Source organism: Oenanthe melanoleuca, chromosome 13 (genome assembly GCF_029582105.1).
Source record: "Oenanthe melanoleuca isolate GR-GAL-2019-014 chromosome 13, OMel1.0, whole genome shotgun sequence".
Classification (NCBI taxonomy): Eukaryota; Metazoa; Chordata; class Aves; order Passeriformes; family Muscicapidae; genus Oenanthe; species Oenanthe melanoleuca.
The window spans coordinates 13,936,323-13,952,535 of record NC_079347.1 but is presented as its reverse complement, the minus strand read 5'-3'; the positions used below and the strand labels follow the sequence as shown (position 1 = coordinate 13,952,535).

Genomic DNA, 16,213 nt, shown 5'->3' with positions numbered 1-16,213 from the left:
CCCCAGATAAGAAGATACCCAACCCACCAAGACAGGTGGATGGGAAGGTGCAGTGCTGTGAGATGTGATAGCAGGGAGGGTTACAGTGCTCATCAGCCAGAGATTGCATGGTATTTCATCCCATAGAAACAGTTTTGTCCCTTTTAAACAGTAAAAAAGAGGCTGACAGGGTTGAGGCTTGGGCATGTTGGGCACTTCTAGGGGAGAGCTGTCAGTGGAGCTGTGCCTGTCAGGAGAACACGTGGTTGATCACCTCTACTAGAAGCACCTTGCTAATGTCATTATCCTTTAAACCCTGTTTCCTGCAAGTACCATGCCTTTCATCCCAAAGAAGCACAGTGTTTTAAAACTGAATCATGGAATCATATAGCTACAGTCCATTTGTCAGCACAGAGATGTGGCAAAGCACAGAGAGAGGCAGTTCTCTTCTTGAGAAGAGAGCATCAGGAAATGAGGCCATTCCAGACTATAAGACTGGTCAAGCCAAAGCCCTGCCTTGACCCCAGCAGTAGAAAAACTTAAAAAAGATCAGCATGAGCACACAATGATAATCTTCCTTAGGCCACCCAGGCTGGCCAGCTCAGAAACAACCCAAGGCAGCCACAGTGATGTCACATTTAGTGGCTTTTGTTGGATTCTTCCACCAACATGTTTAGCTGTTGTTTGAACAAATCTAATCTTGTGACAAGGGCTCCAGTGCTATGCACACAGCATGTAAGGCCACATCTCCATTTGATACTTTTTACCTGCTCTTTCCTGGCTCTTGCATTATAAAAAACCAGTAATTACCCCCACATGTTTCCCCCGTGCTACCTGTGACATTACAGGCACAACCAGCACCTCCTCCCCTAGCTGGAAACCAATGATCTTTTATTCTTTTTTGGATCATCCCTGGTTCTGGCTTTTTTTTTTTTGTTTGTTTTTTTTTTTTTTGGAAATAGATAGACCATACTGCAGACATATTGTTTATGTGATATTTATTCCAGTCATAGGAATTCCTAATATTTTTTTTTGAGGTCTGATGTACTGAATACAGATTTTTCTGTCTTATAACCCTGAAATCTCACTGCTGTGTGGCAATCTAGAGCCTTCCAAAGTGCCTGATCACCCTGGGATGTTGCTGCAGATGGGGCTTCACATTCATGAGAGCAACTATTTAGGGAGCAAGGATGGAGAGACCTGCCAAGCTTTAGTGGGAGGACAAAGGGAAGCAAAATGTCTCACTTAGAAAATGTTAATTGTGCCTGGGCTGTAGCATGGCCTCTGACACCATGTGGCTGCAGATCACACACATAGGCACCTCAAAGCATGATTCCAAGGGAGATTTCAGTGGGTTTCCACCACGTTAGTGGGATAATTCCCAGGTTCACAAGTTACTTTTTGTTCATCTCTATTCCCCATCAGCCTGGGTCACTGCAAATACTTGAACAAGTGCATGCCTGGTCCAGAGTCACCTGTGATGCTGGGTGTTGGTAAAGTGAATCTCACACACAGTTTATTTACAGCCCTGCAGGTACTTTCATCTCTGTGCCAAACACTACACAGCTGTGCCTGGTGATCCAGAAATTACTTCCCACAGCTATTTCACATTAACTGCTGTACAACACCAGGCAGATTTTACCCCCCATTGGCTGGTGCGGCAGAATAAGTCCTTCATTCAGCCTCCAACACAACTCCATCTATCCCAAATGACTTGGAAAGTTGTAAAATTGCTGAGATGAGTGGAGAACTAAATAAGCAAGGGAGCAGTTTTGGGTGGTAGCAGAGTGGAACAGGACTCATGAAGGCGGTGGGATGTGATGAGGGGGCTGTGCAGTAACACCACTCATGCACCAAGAACCTCTCCAGGTACTTAAATAAAAAGCAGAAAACCAGGAGTGAGCATGAGGGAAGCAAGTGGTGACATTTCCTTTTGAGCAGTGGGAATAAAGGAGGTGCCCCTGAGACACACAGTGGCAAAGTGGCCAGAAAGCCCCTGCAGGGTGAGAGGAGGGCTGGAGCTCCTCACCCATCAGCAGGTCAGACCTCCAGCTGGTCTGCAGCCCCAGGACTGAGAACACAGCAGGAGGGAGGAGTGAGGACAAAGAGAGGGGAATAAGGAGGTGAAGAGAAGAGGGGAGTAAGGAGGTGAGGAAAGGGAAAAGAGGGCTGCCTCCTGATGATGTGCTTGTGAATGATATGCAGCCACCTTCTATTATTGCTGCCCCAGCCAGTGAGGACAGAGCAGCATAAACACAAGAGATTCAGAGCTCTGGAGTCATTCAGAGAGTCTGTTTTCCACCACATGCCTCAGTTATTCTGGACTATCATCAATGACAGGGCAACAGAGAGGAGAGCCAGGGCAGTGACTGTGCCAGGTGGACTTCCCTCCACACGAGCCATCTGCGCAGAAAGGCCATTAATGATTGTGCAGGGATTCTTACACAATTCCTGCCATCCACGTCATTTAACCTTTGCAGGCAGCTCACCACCCTGTTCTCAGAAGTCTGGTGAAATACTCCCCCTGCAAAGAGTTAATTAATGCAGCTTGGACTATAAATTATAGTTAATTTTTCACGACCTACAGCTACTGTCGAGGAGAGCAGGGAGACAGTGATGGTTTCGCCGCTCCTTTTCTTCTTTATAAATAACTTTGGCTGGTGGGTTCATAGAGTACAGACACTTTATTCTCTCAATATTTAGACATTCAGTTAGACAGATGAACTCAGCTGGTTGGGGAGTGTATACAGATTGCCTGCTCTGTATATGCCTCATGTACTTACTGATAAAACACAGAATGGCTGAGGTTCCTCTCAACAGAGTTCATCCAACTGCTTGTTAGAAGAACATGGATGAGAAGGTGTCTGGCCAAGATTTTCCTTGGTTGGAGCGCTGTAATCCTGGTGTGAGCCACACTAAAGCCATGATTTACACTGATTAATGCATGGAGGGCCTGGTGATCCTCACCATTCCCTCTGTGGCAGATTTCTGTGTGTCTGTACCACACCTCCTCTCACAATAAACCTGAGCAGAGCCTGGATGCTCCCCACTGGTATTTGTCCATAACATCAGAAGGGCCTGTGCACACTGGGGCTTGCCTGATGAGCAGACTGGGGACTCTGAAGCTCATAAAAATTCTGCTCCTGTGTGTTTATTCATTTGGAAATGACCAAATATTTACCCCTGCATTTTATTGAAATAGATCCTGCTGGAATCATGTTTCCAGTTCCCGAGGGGATCATTAGGATCAATTGCTGCAGACTAGGAGTTCATCCCAAGATACAAATACCAGATTGCAAGGCACTCATCTTGGAGCATCAGATGCTGCTGATCAAAACAGCACAGGTTGCATTCCCCACCTCTCCCATCTGCACTGCTCAGGGGCTTCACTAAGAAACAAACTGAAAGGTTTCTGAGCACTCAGGGGCTGCCTGTTTCCATGGGACAGGCAGTTATTGCAGGGGCAAAGTCCTGTGTTATTGCCAAGCTTCTAGCTGCTCCTCTGGAATGATCTCTGCAGCTTTACGAGGGAGCCCTTCCTATGCTCTTCTCTACCACAGGGGTCTGAAAATGCACATGACAGCAGCGCAGCATTTCATTTTCCCAAATCCCCATCATCAATTGTAATAGCAGCAATATGATACTTCAATGAGGGGATTTGTTCAGCAACCTAAAAATCCTTTCACAGAGCCAATGCCAGCGTGAAAGCTTCGTGGGCAGGGCAGCTGAAGCCCAAGAAGTGAAGCAACACACCAGGATCCCAGGATGGAGCCAGAAGAGCAGATCCCCTGGTCCAGAGCCCAGTTCTGAAGGCTGGGCTCAGCCTCAGTGCTCCCAGGGGACATCAGCTCCCACCCCACTTCATCCTGGCCCTCTCTGCCTTCAGAGTCACTGCCTGTCTCCACACCACACCTCGAGTGGCAGCTGGGTGACTACTTAAAAAACACACAGTGTGCAGAACGAGCAAGGAGCAGGATGTGGCAGCACACAGCTCTCTGCAGACTGGCAGTGAGATCACCACGTTCACCTCAGGGTTCCGTGCCTGTTCCGTGCAGGTTCCGCTCAATTACAGCCACACCTCCAGCAGTGGGGTCTGAATTAGCTGAGCAGAGACCACGCCAGGACTTATTTTTAGTCTAATATTGAAAACTGCTCTGTTCACAGGGCTGGTTTTCTGTCTGCTCTGCCCATGCTCTGGGCTGGCTGGACACCCTTCAGCCCCAGCCCCAGAGCACTGTGCTCAGATCTGCAGCTCTGGGAGCTCCAGGAGTGGCCTCAGGCTGGAGGGGCCAGGGACTGAGCAGCCCACTCACAGGCAGGTCACCCAGAAAAGGCCATGCCAGACTGGGTTTGAGAGCAGGTTTGGGGGGTTGGTTGAACTGATGCCTTGGGGTTTAGCTTTTATATTTTTCAGCATCTCTGCTGCTTGGTGTGTAACTCTGAAAGTTCATATTAGTTGTTTGTAGGTTCTCTTCACAGGGTGGTTGGACAAAACAGTCCCTTCACAGAGAATCAAGGACAACTGATACCCAAAAAAGCAGAAACAAAAGCAAAGGGAAAGGGGGCTGAGACTTCATAGCCTGGGGCTGTGGTTGGATAATTGACCCCAATATGTAGATGAACCAAAACTTATAAAAGTGTAAAACTCATGACCAGGATCCATCTTGGATTTGATTTGGGGGCAGCCCTGGCCAGGCTCTTGCACTGCCCAAGGTGGATCCTTTCAATAAATTCCTATTTTATTCCTTTTGGCTTTTGAGAGGGTTTTACTATCTTTTTCTAGTAGAAACCTTCCATTTCAGAATGCTCTCCAGATTGCTTCTTCCATTTCTGCCTCCATCAGAATTCTTCTAAATGCTGACACTGGTTCCTATCCTGTTTACCCAATATGTCCATAGCCACAGACTCCTGAACCTTGTTTAGCTCCCCACGCTGCACCACGGCAGGATCACATTACCACTCTGATTTTCTGGATGTTGAAATAAAGGACCTTTCTCTCTGCAGCAGGGCACACGATCAAGTTACCACATCCCTGCAAGTTCCTGCCTGTGAGCTGAGCCTCTGTGACCACCCAACTGCACAACCTCAGCCCCTGACAAGCACAAAACAAAGTGTCTTATTTAACACATTTTCACCATGAATGAGGCTACTGCACCACGTGGAACCTCATGCTATTCACATACCAAGTACTGGGGCATCAGTGTTTAAAATCCAGCAAGTGATTGACAAGATTTCAGTGAAACAATGAAATTGGAACAACCTACAGGTGACTCTGAATGCACATATTGAAAAGAAATGCAAGACTTTTACAAGAATGAGATACTTGTCTGCTCTCCAGATCATCCCACCTCACATCTTCATCACCTCCCCATATGCTGCACACAATTCTATGATACCACATCAATCACCACAAAAATCAGAGAGATTCTGAGCTATTCAGATAACACTTGGGAGATATTGCAAAAAAGGAATGTGAAGGAAAAAGTGAGTTACAGCTTTAACAACTCTGGGGACTTTGGCATCTCTTCCCGTCATTAGAACAAAACAGTGATGACCCACAGAGGAAAGTTTTCCAAAAGGGGAAATTTCTGTGTTTCCTTTCTGAGATTTGGCTTTTAAGAAAATAGCATTTACCTAATGTGATGCAAATAAGTAGCATGGATCTCTTCTGGTGAAAACAAAGGAAAAATCCTGGGGAAGGATGGTGTGGCCATGGCATTAATGATGCTGTATCTCAGTTTGGTGTCTCTAGTGCAGTGCAAGGCTAAGCACTACACAAGAGCACATTTTAAATGCAGTTTTCTAATCAGAAAAGCTTTTAAAGAATACCTGGCCAGTGCCTGCTGTGGCTGCAATCAGATTTCTTTTAAAAACATAAAAGACAGAGCTTTCAAAGGAGGAAACATCCCCATAAAATCTGCAGAGCAGAATTGCCAACAGTGAGGCACAGCCAGCTGTGCTCTCAGCTCTGGGCATCTGCAGCTGGGATGGAAACACAGCACAGATCCCAAAATCCCTGCCTGGTGCTGGCTTCCCAGGGGTTTTGCCAGGATCTCCCACTGGGGAGAGACCCCCTGACACAGACATAACCCCCTCCACCACAAATTGCTGAGCCAGTGTTCAGGCACCAGGATTCTAATCTACACTTGTATCCCTTCCTTGATTTTTATTGCTCTGTGCCCATTTTCTACTGCTTTGGGGACAACTGAATAGGAGGGAATGCTAAAAAGAATTTCAACCACATTAAATCAAATTAGGCATTTGGGGAAATCTGTTCTTGCTTTCTGGAGACTCAGAAAAAATGGGATGGCAGGGCATGGATGGATTTTCTGCAATTTTCTTATAGTGCACTTAGAAGACTCATGCCTTTTTCCTTGTCCTTCCTACATACTGTTTTGGCTTTATAAACTATCCTCAAAAAAAAAACACAAAAAAACAGCAAACAAAAAACCCAAACACAAAAACGATAAAAGAAAACCCTGTTAAATCAAAGGCCATAACAAGTACATCTTGCAAGTATCAATAATTCCATGTACTGAAAGAGCTGGGAATGCTTAAACTTCAATTGCAATTTTAAGTAGCATGTTCTTCAAGCTGCCATTGCAATAGTTATCAAATTCTCCCTCTCCAAGATAGACACCAGCAATACAAATCAGATTTCTTTTAAAGATCTAGGGAAAGAAAGATCAGTGGCTTTGGGAAAAATCAGACAGAAGGAGTAATTAAAGAAGATTCCAGGAGGCAATAAAGCATTTATGCAAAATGTCTCATAATAACAAACAAATTAGGGGAAAGCAGCTGTATGGGGGGAGTGGGGGAGAGGTACTTACACTCTTCTTCCATAACAACTATTTTAGTTTCTGAGGCTGGTAAGACTTGTGGTGCTTTCGTTGTTCCTGGGGAAATTAAGGTAAGAAAGTAGTGAACAAAATATCTCTTTTGAGCAGAGCAGGGTGGGCTTAGCTACTGTGGGGAGGAGCAGAGGGGCAGGTGCTGCTGGGGGCACAGGCTGGGGGATGAGAAGGTGTTAGTGCTGGCTTAGGGCAGGGCATTGGGGTGACAGAGGCAGGACAGGGAATGTCCCTGCAGGGATGGCACAGGGCACGGTGTCCCTCGTGTCACCACAAAGAGGCAGGACAGGGAGTGTCCCTGCAGGGATGGCACAGGGCACGGTGTCCCTCGTGTCACCACAAAGAGGCAGGACAGGGAGTGTCCCTGCAGGGATGGCACAGGGCACGGTGTCCCTCGTGTCACCACAAAGAGGCAGGAATGGCTCAGGGCTCGCCTGGCAGGAGATGAGCAAAACTGTGAGAGGTTTTCTGAGCCCTGATGGCCACCAGAGTGCCAAGATGGGATGGCAGGACATGATAGTGGGGAAAATGTGGAGTTTAAGAAAAGGTGGGATTTTCTGGAGAGCCTCCATCCCACGGGTACCTGAAGTTCTGCAGCACAAATTAATGCTCATACAAGAGGAGGAAGAACATGAAACAGATGAAGGCCAGGACCCCAGGCAGCAGGGGAGACAAGCAGAGGTAGTGATTTCCTCTTTTTTAACCAGGATACTGGGAACCCCAATGCCACCAGCTCTACTCAACCCCACTGGCAGCACCAGCACCTTTGGAGATGTCCCTCACACCCTCTGGATGCACAAAGAAGAAAACACCAGGAGCCTGCCTGCCAGACACAGGGCTGGGACCACCACAAAAAACTAGAAGCAGAAGGAATTTTTTGTACAACTTGATTTCTTTTTCTGCAGTGTTTAGTAAGGGGCTGGAAGTAGAGAAGATGCCTAGAAATCTTCTGAGGAAAAAGAAGAATCTGAAACAGTCACATCTCACCTGTGCCCTCATGGCCATGTGATATCAACATTAGACTATTCAATAATTAGATCTGGGTAAAGAGACATTTTTCTAAGAAAGAATCTAATTTACTTCAAAGTCATAAAAATCTGCAATACAACCAAAGCACAGTATATTTGTACTAAGTCCAGAAGCTTTTCCTCAGAAATAAACACCCTCACAAAGTTTCTCAATGCAAAAGCATTTATTTCTGAGCTGGGAGTTTTGTGGAAATACTGGAATTGTAGAGGAGGGATGAGGTGGGGGTTTGGCTGATGGGCATTTTCTAATGCCTGTCTCTGCTCTGCAGCCACTCTCTCTCTCTCTAAAGATGTGGTGGTTTTGGTGACTTGCAACAGATCTGCATGGCTGAAAAGCTGCTTTTCTGAAACTGAAAAGTGGTATTGGAACAGAGCAAAGAGTACTTAGCAATGGAAGCCACAAGAGGATGAGTGCTAAGGAGCCTGGGGAAGAAGAAACAGGGGGCAACACACGTGTGGATTCAGATGCCCTGAGGAGTTTTCTACTGAAAATATCACAGAGGAAGGGAGCTTGCAGAAATGAGGAAAGCTCACAAGACCCCAAGAAGGCCCAGCAGTAAGGGGGGAGGACAGCTCCTCCATACTGGGAAAGGCTGCTTAACTCTGGGTAGCTCCAGAGGAAAGAGGAAAAAAGTGCAGAGGGGTAACAGGGCCAAAGAAACCTCCAGAGATCACCATGACCTTGGCTTTGCAGGGGGCTGGCCCTGCTGTCCTGGCAGGTCTCTGCAAACAGCAGCAAGGTGTGCCTGCAGCTGAGCAGTGAGCCAGGCAGCTGAGAACACGGATTCAGCCAGGCAGGGAATCCACCAGATGCACAGCGTGATCTCTGAGTGTCTTTCATGGTTTTTTGGGTCTTAGCACATTTCTGGGCAGCTCAGGTGCAAACCCATCCCTGCTGTGAGTGGTCCTTGCCACACAGTGTGGCTTCCTGCAGGTTGCAATCCCCCAAATGTGCATTTACTTGGCACATCCCCTAGCCTCCTTTACCTCTCAATTTCCTGCTTTATTTTGATAATATTTCCTATTATTACAATTTACACCAAAATTCATGAGGGAATTAATTGGAGTTGAAAGGAGTAGCACTGACTATAAAAAGTTACTGCAATTAATAATGTCTGAGAAGTTGACCTACAAGAAAAAGATGCAAAAGCTAGCAGAAAAAAACTAAATTACCAGCTTTAAGTGTTAGCCTGTTTCTATTGAACACTTTGTGTTGGTGGATTTAAATACCCAGTTGTTTGGCAGTCGTGGTGAGCAGGTCAGAGCCTCTCAGCAGGCACTGCTCAAGCAGTGAGGAGTGCTGGGGGTGGGGAAGGGGCAGCAGAGGGGGCAGACAGGGCTCTGATGGCTGCACACAGGGAAGGGAGGTTGCACATGCAGCTCCCATCAAACAGGAGCAGTTTATGGGTGTGGGACTGCCAGAGCGTGAGCCAGGGGAAAGAAAGGAGAGCACTGCCCCAGCTCCTTCTCAGGACACCTTTCCTATCAACTGGAAACAAACCCAGCAGAGCAGCAGGGCTGAGTCCACAGGCATGGAGGATGGAGGCAGGGAGGGGTGAGCATGGGTGGCCTTCCTCCAACTCTGCCAGCACTGGGACTGCACAGGCAGGATAACCTGTGGGGAGGCTGTGTGACGCTGCAGCTTCACGGAACAAAAGACTCAGGATGGCAAACACGCCGAGGTTAAGAGAGAAAATACTGCCAGAAAGCAGCAGGAGAAAGCTACCTTCCCTCACACTGGGATGAGGCTGGTGAGAGAAGAAAAAATTGCATCCCAGCAAAGCCCAGAGCCCAGTGCTCCAAGCCCAGGCTGCCACAGTGCCCCTTGTGAATGGCAGGAGGAAGAGCTTGGGAAATACAGCCACCCCTCCCTAGTTGTGCCCTCCCAGCTTCTGGCAGCCACTGTAGGGACTTTCTGAGCCGGAGGGTGCATCCAAACCATCGTGTTAAGCAATATAATTATTATGACCAAGATAATAATAAAACCACCTAACCTCAGACTCCATCCGCTGAGCTCTAAGAGATGGAGCACACATTCTAGGATGAAAACCAGAAGCAACTTCACTCATCACAAAGCTATGGTCTAATTACTTGTCTTCTGGTGAGCTTTGCTTCTCAGAAATTCTTTAAAAAATGAAAACATCAAGCCCACCAGCTTTCTTTCCTCCTTACCCCTTTTAAAAAAAAATACATAGACTGTAAGTTTATTTAAAATGTAAATTAACCACATTGCCAGTGACAGATAACAAAGATAAACATTTATGCTAAGCTGCATTTTTCTTATCTCCCAAGATAGTTTTACTCGATATCCTGAAACCATGAAACAAAATTCAAGACAGACCGTGTGCAGAGCCTTTCTGTGGAATGGCAGACAGCTCAAGACATTTGCTGGCTTCTTCACTTACCACTTTTCACATTCAGGCTGCCTTTTGCGGTGTCTTTCCCTAAAACGTTCTCGGCTTCGCAGCTGTACTCCCCAGCATCTTCCAGCTTCACCTTGTTGAACTGCAGTCTGGAAATCTTTCTGTTGAAAAGTACAGCAGACATTTCTTACTCCATTGCTGACCAACCTCATGAAGTGACAACCATTCCTGGGCCCTGGAGGGTCACCCCTGCTTACCAGGATGGGCTGCCTGAGCTTGCAGGCTGAATAGGCTGGAGAGGATTGGGACAAGTCCCTTCCCAGGATTTGCTAGTTGAACATCTCCCTCTGATCCCACTGCTCTGAGCGTGTTGTGTGCCTTGGTCTGACACCTGCTCTCATTCACACAGAATGTCTCATGAGGAGTTGATGCCCCAGCACCCCAGCACAAGCTTTCCACACTGGAAAAAAGCCAGTGGGATCTGCCTGCCAGATGGAGATGTGGAGAGGAGATGCCTGTTCTGCACCTTCCTCAGCAGGGATGCTGAGCAGTCAGTGCTTCCCTGTGCACACTCAGCACAAACACCCAGGGGGACTCACCCCTCTCCATCCTGCACATCCAACCCTTGGGGTATATCACTGGCAGCTTCATCTGCACCCAAAAAAAGGGCAAGCCCCTTGTTTCCCCTAAATACACACTCCAGTGGACTACAGATGTGTGGCTGAGCTGCACACACCCATCTCACCAGCCAGAGGTGCCTTGAAAGAGCAGGAGAGGGTGGGTGTGATGACTGCCCGTGTCACCTCCCAGCTGTGTCACCTCCCAGCTGTGTCACCTCCCAGCTGTGTCACCTCCCAGCCTGTGCCACCTCCCCGCAGCTGTGCCACCTCCCAGCTGTGTCACCTCCCAGCTGTGTCACCTCCCAACCTGTGCTACCTCCCCGTAGCTGTGTCACCTCCCAGCTGTGTCACTTCCCAGCCTGTGCCACCTCCCAGCCTGTGCCACCTCCCCCCAGCTGTGCCACCTCGCAGCCTGTGTCACCTCGCAGCTGTGTCACCTCGCAGCTGTGCTGCTCCTCCATGGAGAGGCAGCAGCTCTGCGGCAGAGCTCTGCAGCGCTGCGGGAAGGAGCATCGCCTTTCCCACTGGCTATGACTCATTCTCTGGGATGGCTCTGACTAACAGGCAAAACCTTTTGTTGCCCAGTTTAACAGGGATCTATAGGAGCCTTCAACACACACTGAGTGCCACTCATGAGACCGCAGTGGGACTCCCACATGAGACCCTCTGGTTTACTACATTTTCTTCCATTTTAGCCATCTTATCCAAACCCATCCTGTCCGTTTTTCTCATGAGGACATCTCCATCTGCTTTCTACCCCAAAAGTTTTACCTCAGGTCTGTGTCACGTTATTTAGAGACTTGGAAGCGCTGCCAGCTTTAGAGAGAGGTCCCAGTGGCCGATGTTGCTGAAGGCAAATATAATTCCATTTATGTGGAAAATAATCATTAGCCTTGGACATAGTTGCAATGTTACATGTGTCATCCGAGAAGGACTTTTCTTTGGGCTGTGCAAATCATTGTCCATAGGAAGCCCTTCACAGAAGCTCACTGGCATCTTTTTAACACCCTGACAAGCTGTTCTCCTGGGAGGCACGGCGCAAGGACACAGCAGGAACATCTCACTAGTTATATTAGTAAATTAAAAGCACTTGGAGATGACTTGGTAGAGCTCCCAGGAAACAGGCGCTGCCTTTTTTTACAGGATGCGGTCAAGTGTTCAATTGCATGAGCTGGGGCCACATGTGGAGCAATTTTTAAATGAATGTTGACAGTATGCAAAGACCTCTTGAATCCCTCTAACTGCAGGTCTCCCCTAACCCATTTGTGCAATGGCTTGGGCCAACACATTCCAGCATGGGAGCCTAAATAAGAGGGCTGGTTATGCCTTGACTGCCCTTCTCTGCATATTCTCAAGTCTCTCAGCACAGCCTATGGCAGCCCTGGGCATCGTGTCCCTCACTGCTGTGCTGCCTCAGCAGTCAGGTAATGCACAAGAGAGAGGCATTTAAGGACATTTAAGGTCATCCAGTGCCTGTTGCTGCCCCGTGGCTGTTGGTTCCTGCACCTTGCTGGGAGGGACAATGGGTGCCTGATGGAGGCAGCACCTTGTTCAGGAGCATGTTCCCCACTCCCTCCAGAGAGGAAGGTGTGGAAATGCTCATCAAAAGGGCGAGATGGCTCCAGAATGCAACTCCAAGACTGCTCCCAGCCCAGCCATTACTTTCTGCCAGCTGTCTCAACCCTCTCTGCCAGAATACACCATTTGTTTTACAAAGCAGCTCTCGGACAGGCTGCATTGCAGGCAGCACATGCTGAAAGCAGCTTGGAAGAGCGAGGCTCTAACTCAGAGCCCATAGAAAACACCATGCTGGCACATCAGCACGCTGGGGCTCTCTGCCAGGGCAGAGCTGAGAGCATCAATGGACACGCTGCCTTCAGCTGCCACAGCACAGATGTTCTAATGACAATTGGCTGCAGGGCAATCTCAATCCACAGCACATTTCACCAGATGGAGCAACTGGAAAAATCTACTACTGCATTAGAATATCACCTAGGTATGTGATCTTTTACAGATAAGGGGGTGTAATTCCCAAAGATATGAACTAGAGAGTTACTAGAGGCACAAAAAGACTCAGCTCCAACAACAAAGTGAGAGACATTTTACCTGCAACTGGAGAAGAATGTGACCAGAATAAAGAGTGATGGTGGCATTTGGAGCATAGCAACATTTTGTCATCACAATTTGTTGAAATTATCCTGGACTGTAAGATCCCCTTGAAAAATTAAGAGCTTTTTCTTGCTTTTCATAGCCCAGGCCAACGGTGGGACCCCTCTTGGTCTCCACACTGTGCTGCATAATCAGCTGGTGACAGACTCAGAGGAAAGGAGATGAAGGTTGGAGATATGGATCAGCTTTCATTTGGAGCATAAATGCAAAGAGAATTTCCCTATTCCAAGAAGCATTGAAACAGCCAGAGATACCTTGCTTCACAGCATTAACCATGGGCCTTTTAATCAACATGGATAATGTCTGTGCACTGGAAGAACTGAGCTGAAGGATGTCAAAGGGACAAGTCCTCACCTGCTCTGTGTGTGCCAAAGGTGACCAGTCTTGTTTTGTTCTATTTTACTATCTCCTGAAATACCACAAAACTCCTTTGCAAGTCGACTTTCCAAAGCTATGCTCTTCCCCCTGCTGTCCCCAGGGGCAGGTACTTTGCTCTCCTGTGGGTTGATTTTACAGGCACACCAAGGAGTGGGCTCCAAGGAGTTAGAGCTGGGGCTGGAGGCTCCTGGGCAGTGTCTCCTGGGGACAGCAGGGCTGGCAGAGCCCTGTGTGCGCCTTCACAAGGGTGCCTGGCTGCCAGACCATGCCATTCTTCTGGAGGAAGGCTCTGCCCCGGGCTGTTTGCTCAGTGAAAGGGCCAGGGTCACTGACAGATCCCATCATTTCGCTGCAGTGCAACTCTGTTGACATCTCTTTACTCCGGGGGAAATCTGCCTCATTGTCTTCCCTGACCCTCAGCACATATGACTTAGCCACGCACTAATTATCTCCTGTAGTGCCAGTGGAGGGATGAGCCACGGGGAATATGCTGTCTGCAAGCTCTGAGGGATAGGATTCACAAGGAGACCTTCAGCCTGGCCAAAAGAAGATCCCCCAAAATACCTTTCTGGCCAAGAGAAAAGAGTCCCCCAGAGGGCAGTTTGGAGGGATGAGTAAATCACCCTCTTCAGTGCCAATCTCCAGACTACAATGGGAAACAGGGAGATCAGCCCTTGGCCAGGACCTACACAAAGATCCTGGCAAATTCTGGCTGGGAAGGGTGTCCTCATCGGCTGTAATTTAGACATCTAAATGTGAGCTCAGGCCCTGAGGCCTCCAGTGCAGTGAGAGGAGAAGAAACAGGCCCTGCATCTGAGCCAAGGAGGAACTTCTCATGACAGCAGTCATGTTCCCACCAGCACTTTGGTCAAGCTTGAATCATTTTTCCCCCTCTTACCTACTGCCAAGTGGAAATGGGGCCATCTTCCCAGGTCATCTCCTCACCAAACCATTCATGCCAGAGCATGGGATGGGGAGAGCAGCTGCCATGAGCTGTCTCTGGGACACCTACACTGAGCAGTCCAGGTTTCCTGCGTGAGTTCAGCCACTTCTGCATCCTTCTGGACAAGAATAGCTCTATGATTACTACTGTTGTAGCATTCTATTAGTCTTCTAAAAATAGGGTAACTAAAATATAAGTAACAAAGAAGTCAAGGAATAAGCTGATGAAGAGAACTTGGAGACTACCCCATACGAGGCCCCAAAACTGTCAATGAAGAGCACTGCACATAGTAAACACACCTGAAATCCTAGGAAAAGGAAATTCCCAAACATGACCCTTGCAAAGGACACCCTGGATGCCCTGCTGTGGTCACCCATTAACTCCCTTCCCCTCTGTTTGCAGGAAGCACACTGGCACTGCTGAGAGCAGGAGTGCCAGCAATTGCTGTAACGTGCACTGCTCACATCCTGCCAGAGATTTAATTGGTGCCTGCGTGCTGCCCTGGCACTCTCACCGAGCTGCTTTTGCCCTGAAAGAGCAGGTTAATGATTGGCAAGAAGATTCAGGATATCCAGCTTACAAACCATGAGTGCTGTCCAGCAGCCATCAAGCACTGGGCTGGGGCAGGGGCTCTGGGGGACACGTGCATTGTCCCCAGCACTCAGTGGGATGAATTCAGGGAGAGGGCATCACTGCAATGCAAGGGTAGTGTGGGGATGGCTATGGCAAAGCCCCTTTTTCTGGCAGGGCAGGAACAGCCAGGAACAGCCCCCCTGATCTCTTCCCTGCCTTCCAGCTGCGCTCAGCAGAGCACAGCAGAGCTGGGCAGGATGGCTGTGCTTGCAGTGCTTGAGGAAAACCAGTGTCCTATGGATGCTCTGTGCTCCAGAGCATCATCTGGCCAGCTCAGTATCAGCTACAGAAAGAACAAACGGGAGAAGGGACAGAAATGCCCTCAAGCAAAGCAATCAAATAAGAGGGGTAAGGACAGGAAGGTTTGGAGTTTTCAGCTTGGCCATCATCCCTTCTCTATCTCCCTTCCTCCCCTCACACCATCATCTGACCCGCTCTGTGCTTGACCTGCTGGGATGGTGGGAGGCAGGTAATGTCCTTGCAGTGCCCAGACAGGACCAGCCAATCCCTGACCCCCTCTACCTGCTCTCTCCTGCCCCTGTTCCCCAACATTAAAGCGCTGTTCTAACCTGAAAAGCAGCTTTGCCCCTTCTCTGCTCAGCAGTGCTGTGGTCTCTCTGTGCCCAGGCTTGGGACAGGCTGAATTTAAGAGGAAGACTCGCCCAGTCCTCACTCTGCAGAGCTGACACTGACACTGCTCTCAGAGTGAGGGCCAGTCACTTCTGGATTGGACAGTGTCAACAAACGGGGAGAAGATCAATAAGTACACTCCAAAGAGCAGGGTCACTTGTGCAACCCCTCCAGGCTCAGATGCAGCCAGGCTGTTCTGGCAGTGGGAAGAGGTGTGGGGCAGCAGAGGCAGTGACACACAACCACGCCAGGGCCTGGAGTGGACTTTGTGGCTGCTGTGCTGAGAGGCAAATCCCTGTGCTGCTGCTGCTCTCTGTGCCAGGCCAGGCTGTGGCACCTGCCAGGGTGTGACATCAATACATGAGTAAAAGCTTAGTTTTGGGCTGTGGCTGATGTACAGACACAATGTCATTGCAGAGTCCTTTGTATTACTTCTGGAATTCAAAGTAATTGATCCCTCCTAGGAATGTTTCCTCCAAACCCAATGCCAGGATTTTAATTTCTTTGAGAAAATGTAGGTCCTAGAGCAGTACTCTGAGGCCAGCTCCCAGCAGGTTCTTTCCCTGCTTCCTGTGATCTCATACAGGAGAAGTGTCCCAAGAGCCAGGGACTTCCCAGC

At 48.6% G+C, this 16,213-nt stretch overlaps 1 protein-coding gene across 4 annotated transcripts in view; it reads right to left on the bottom strand.

Annotated features, from left to right (window-relative positions):
- NRG2 (neuregulin 2) overlaps positions 1-16,213 on the bottom strand; it is an 81,107-nt gene that overhangs the window by 32,442 nt on the left and 32,452 nt on the right. The window contains exons 1-4 of one of the 4 annotated variants that reach the window (XM_056502501.1): positions 15,534-15,651; positions 14,287-14,449; positions 10,264-10,382; positions 6,810-6,875 (exon numbers count right to left, since the gene is read on the bottom strand). In XM_056502501.1, coding sequence (XP_056358476.1) covers positions 6,810-6,875; positions 10,264-10,382; positions 14,287-14,312 — 211 coding nt within the window. In that variant the 5' untranslated portion in view covers positions 14,313-14,449; positions 15,534-15,651. Of the gene's footprint in view, positions 1-6,809; positions 6,876-10,263; positions 10,383-14,286; positions 14,450-15,533; positions 15,652-16,213 lie in introns of those variants that run through there. The other 3 variants (XM_056502502.1, XM_056502499.1, XM_056502500.1) reach the window with 3 other exon arrangements.